Here is a 3,857-nt window from a genome sequence, read left to right on the forward strand (position 1 = left end):
GCTGGAAATCATCGCCGGTTGTATAGAAGAAGAAGAAGAGAAAAGAAGGCAGAATAAGAGAGTTTTTTTTTTGTTTCTCTTAAGTTAAGGTCGCCGACCAGAAATCATCGTCGGTTGCCCGACAACCTTTGTCGGAGAAGAAGGGGATGACATTGCTTCTTACTAGATTTAGTCAACTTGATTTGACTAAATTTTGGAGGCAAAATACATTGCTTTTAACAACTTTAGGCATTGTTTATAAAATATCCAAACGTGAAATGACGATGGTAGTGGTTGGATGTGGTTGCAAGAGACGGTGGACGGGGGGAGAGATTGTACATTGCCTTTAACAACTTTAGGCAAAATAAATTTTTATTGTTTCCCCAAAGGGCGGGCCTAACCGAAGGAATTGATGGCCAAGATTAAACAAGGAGATTTAATAAATTGGACGGTTGAGATTAAAAAGTAAAAGAGAAAAACCCTAAATCCTGGACTGCACTTCCTTGAAGTAAGCTTCACTTCTCTCTCTCGAATTTGCACAGTTCCACAAGAGACTTTGGTCATTCCTTCTATCGACAGTTCACAAGTAAGCCATTAAAATCAGCAATTCCTTGTTTGTTCAGTGTTTATTGATACTTATTCTTCAAATCTGTCATTTTAATTTTATTTTTCTAGGGTATTGATTCTTAAATTGGCAGCATTCGTAGTTCTACTTTTGCAGCTCTGTTAGTAAATTACATTCTAATTCTCTGTTCTACTGTTTTTAGGTTTTCATAAATTGATTAGTAAATCAAATAACATGAAAGCTCTGCTATTAGTTATTAATAATAGAAGACTAATTTTGCTTATCAAACCTATCCAAGTTGCAGTTAACTAACCAAACCATGAGTTATTTGGTACTATATATTTGAATATCCATTATCCAAACCAAATGTATTAGACAATTGTTTCCGAAATGGACAATAAACGTCTCTAATTCTAGACATCTTAATATACTACAAGATTATATTGGCTATTATGCTAAAACCCATTCATTTGTGGTGGCGGAAGTGAAAAAATCTATCGGTCTAAATAGACCCCAAAACAGTCGAATGGGGAAGGTCAAGGGAAATTCCCTAGCACCCCTAAAGTTCCTAAGTCAAGAGTGAAGCTCCGATGGAGCTTATGAGGAGACTTTCTAGAGCCTGTGGCGTTAAGCTTAGCAATTTTTGAGGTGTCTATTTATTCAGCTTTCCTTCATTCATTAGTGTAATTTCCCCCCGGCTTAGAGTTAAAGGCTTCCAGTCTGGCTAAATGGTTAGGGTTTATATGGCTATGTACGAACACGGACCACTTTGTTGATCGAGGTTCATGCCCGGGTTTCTTGCTAGAAAGATAAATACTCTCCCTCTCGACCTGCAGAAGCTTCTTTAATGGCGTCGAAGGTACCGAGGGTTACGAGAAATCCCGATCTAATCCGTGGCATTGGAAAGTATTCTCGCTCTAAAATGTACCACAAGCGTGGTCTTTGGGCTATTAAGGCTAAGAATGGTGGAGTTTTCCCTCGTCATGATGCCAAGCCTGTAGTATCTGCACTTGCCGAAAAGCCACCCAAGTTCTACCCAGCAGATGATGTTCCGAAGCCATTTGTTAACAAGCGTAAACAAAGACCAACCAAGCTCAGGTATATTAATTTATTTTAACCATATTCATGTATTTGAATGTTTTGGTGTCCAAATTTTTTCTCATAGTGTGTATATTTCTTGATAACATATTAACATCCTGTTTTGTGGAAAATTAGGGCAAGTATTACCCCTGGAACTGTTTTGATTATATTGGCTGGAAGATTTAAGGGCAAACGAGTCGTCTTTCTTAAACAACTCTCGTCTGGATTGCTTCTTGTCACTGGTAAATTTGTTCAGTACAATTTGCTGCTACTGATATTCTTATTTTTGGCCTTTTAGATTAAATACTAGTTTGATTACATAGTGGTGATTCTGGATATGAACCTCTAAGCGCGGATTGATCATTTTACAGTTCAGTGAACTTAAGTAGTACAGTTTCATCTGTAAATGTATTCATGAAAATAGGGACTATTGGTTTCACTTAACTATGTCGGAATTCATATTTTACGTGCAAAACTAGTACTCCGTTTGCATTTTAAACGTAAGATATGAATATTGAGATTTTAGAGTACCCTGCATTGAAGGTCATATATCTAGCTAGTCGGTTTTGACGTAGAGATTATTTTTATTTATTTAGTAAGAAGTGTGGTATAAAAGCTTTGTCTAAATTTTATATTGTGGGTCACTGATGTATACTGGTTTTCCTAGACTTAGGTTGTGTTTGTTAATTTAGTCTGAAATTTGAAACTGGATATGGTTTATGGTATGGATGATACCAGTTTGTTTGAGTGCTTCTATCTAATGTTTAAAAAAGCGTTTTTACGTCTCCATGCAGTTTTCTTTGACAATGTGAGTTGGTGCCTCGAGGCGTAGCTTGAATCTCACATATTTTAATATAGTTATAGTATTTTATTGTATTAATACTATATTTATTGAATTTGTTTGTAATACAACAAAAAAAAAAATTTAATAGTAAAGTTAAAGGATATGAATTCTTTCGGTCACTTCTACCCTTTTGACTACCTCTAGATTTTAAAGAAAAACAAAAAAATTTACACCACTGATGCGTAAGTTCTGGTGCAGTACACCTATATTTTTCCTCGAGACGTACACCTTGATGCGGCATCTTATGCGCCTTCTCAAACATTGCTTTTATCTAATTGAGTTAGATCTTACCTCAACTCTCTCTCCAATTCATGTGTTTCGACCAAGACTGAATTTGAGGAGAAGACTTGTTTGAGTATCTGATTTTGCTAGTTAGAGAAACGCATGCAAGATCTCATGTTATACAAGTAAATTGATGTTAGTAACATTTAGATCCGGAATCAAGTCCATCTGTGTGGTTCCTAATATCTTTTTTTACTTTTACTGTAGGACCCTTCAAGATCAACGGGGTTCCCCTAAGACGTTTGAACCAATCATATGCTATTGGAACTTCAACAAAAGTTGACATTGCAGGTGTGAATGTTTACAAGTTCGATGACAAATACTTTGCCAAGGAAGCGGAGAGAAAGAAAAAGAAGACCGAGGGAGAGTTTTTTGAAGCAGAGAAAGAGGTATCTGTTCCATTGCTATCTGTATTAATATCTCGTCTCAGCTCGACATCCATTCTTCATTCCTCTTTTTCGATCTGTGCAGGAGAAGAAGTCCGTTCCCCAGGAGAAGAAAGATGACCAAAAAGCAGTGGATGCCGCATTGTTAAAAGCCATTGAAGGGGTTGCAGATTTGAAGACCTATCTGGCTGCAAGATTCTCTCTCAAGTCTGGCATGAAACCTCATGAGCTTGTCTTTTAGGTATTTGCTTGGAGAATTGGTGTTAAAAAGCACCCCTCTCTCATTCTGATTTGCCAGGTTTCTAGTCAGAAACTTTGTAATCTTGCTTACTGCAAGTTTTGTCTCCACAGGTTTCATTATATATTTTAAGTAAACTAGATTTTATTTACCTCTGCAAAGAATTAAATTTCGAAATATACCATTTCTATGCCTACCGAAATTTAGCTAAGCTTCTCTTAACAATGCCTTGTCAAAAAAATAAATTTCGAGAAATATTTCAATTTCCATGCCTCAAAAGATTTCCACGGGAACCCCATTTGTTGAGCGTAGGTAGCATTTTTCAATTTAGCTTTTTACCGCCACTTTGTTTTGGTTATCATGGGTATGGCTTTTATTTGTTCCCTTCCAATTTTTACTGGTAATTGGAGTATTGGTCTCGAATTTACCCTAGAAATTGTCTCAGTTCAGCCTGGAAAATAGAATAAATCCGTTTTAAAAGTG

The 3,857-nt window shown here is 36.5% G+C and overlaps 1 protein-coding gene across 1 annotated transcript; it reads left to right on the forward strand.

Annotated features, from left to right (window-relative positions):
- Positions 1-244: 244 nt before the first annotated feature.
- Positions 245-3,568, forward strand: LOC147548337 (large ribosomal subunit protein eL6z-like). Its single transcript, XM_086666217.1, has 5 exons — positions 245-565; positions 1,381-1,642; positions 1,760-1,866; positions 2,958-3,139; positions 3,222-3,568. The coding sequence occupies exons 2-5, from the start codon at positions 1,392-1,394 to the stop codon at positions 3,375-3,377; spliced, it is 696 nt and encodes a 231-aa protein (XP_086522343.1). The 5' UTR covers positions 245-565; positions 1,381-1,391; the 3' UTR covers positions 3,378-3,568.
- Positions 3,569-3,857: the final 289 nt, after the last annotated feature.

This window comes from Eschscholzia californica, unplaced genomic scaffold, assembly GCF_041429995.1.
Source record: "Eschscholzia californica isolate CP2 unplaced genomic scaffold, dmEscCali1.0.p SCAF_3, whole genome shotgun sequence".
Taxonomy (NCBI): Eukaryota; Viridiplantae; Streptophyta; class Magnoliopsida; order Ranunculales; family Papaveraceae; genus Eschscholzia; species Eschscholzia californica.

Coding starts and splice junctions, on each gene's coding strand:
- LOC147548337 (XM_086666217.1), top strand. CDS start 1,392: ATGGCGTCGAAGGTACCGAGGGTTACGAGAAATCCCGATCTAATCCGT. Junction 1,867..2,957: donor TGGATTGCTTCTTGTCACTG/GTAAATTTGTTC, acceptor CTTTTACTGTAG/GACCCTTCAAGATCAACGGG. Junction 3,140..3,221: donor TTTTTGAAGCAGAGAAAGAG/GTATCTGTTCCA, acceptor CGATCTGTGCAG/GAGAAGAAGTCCGTTCCCCA.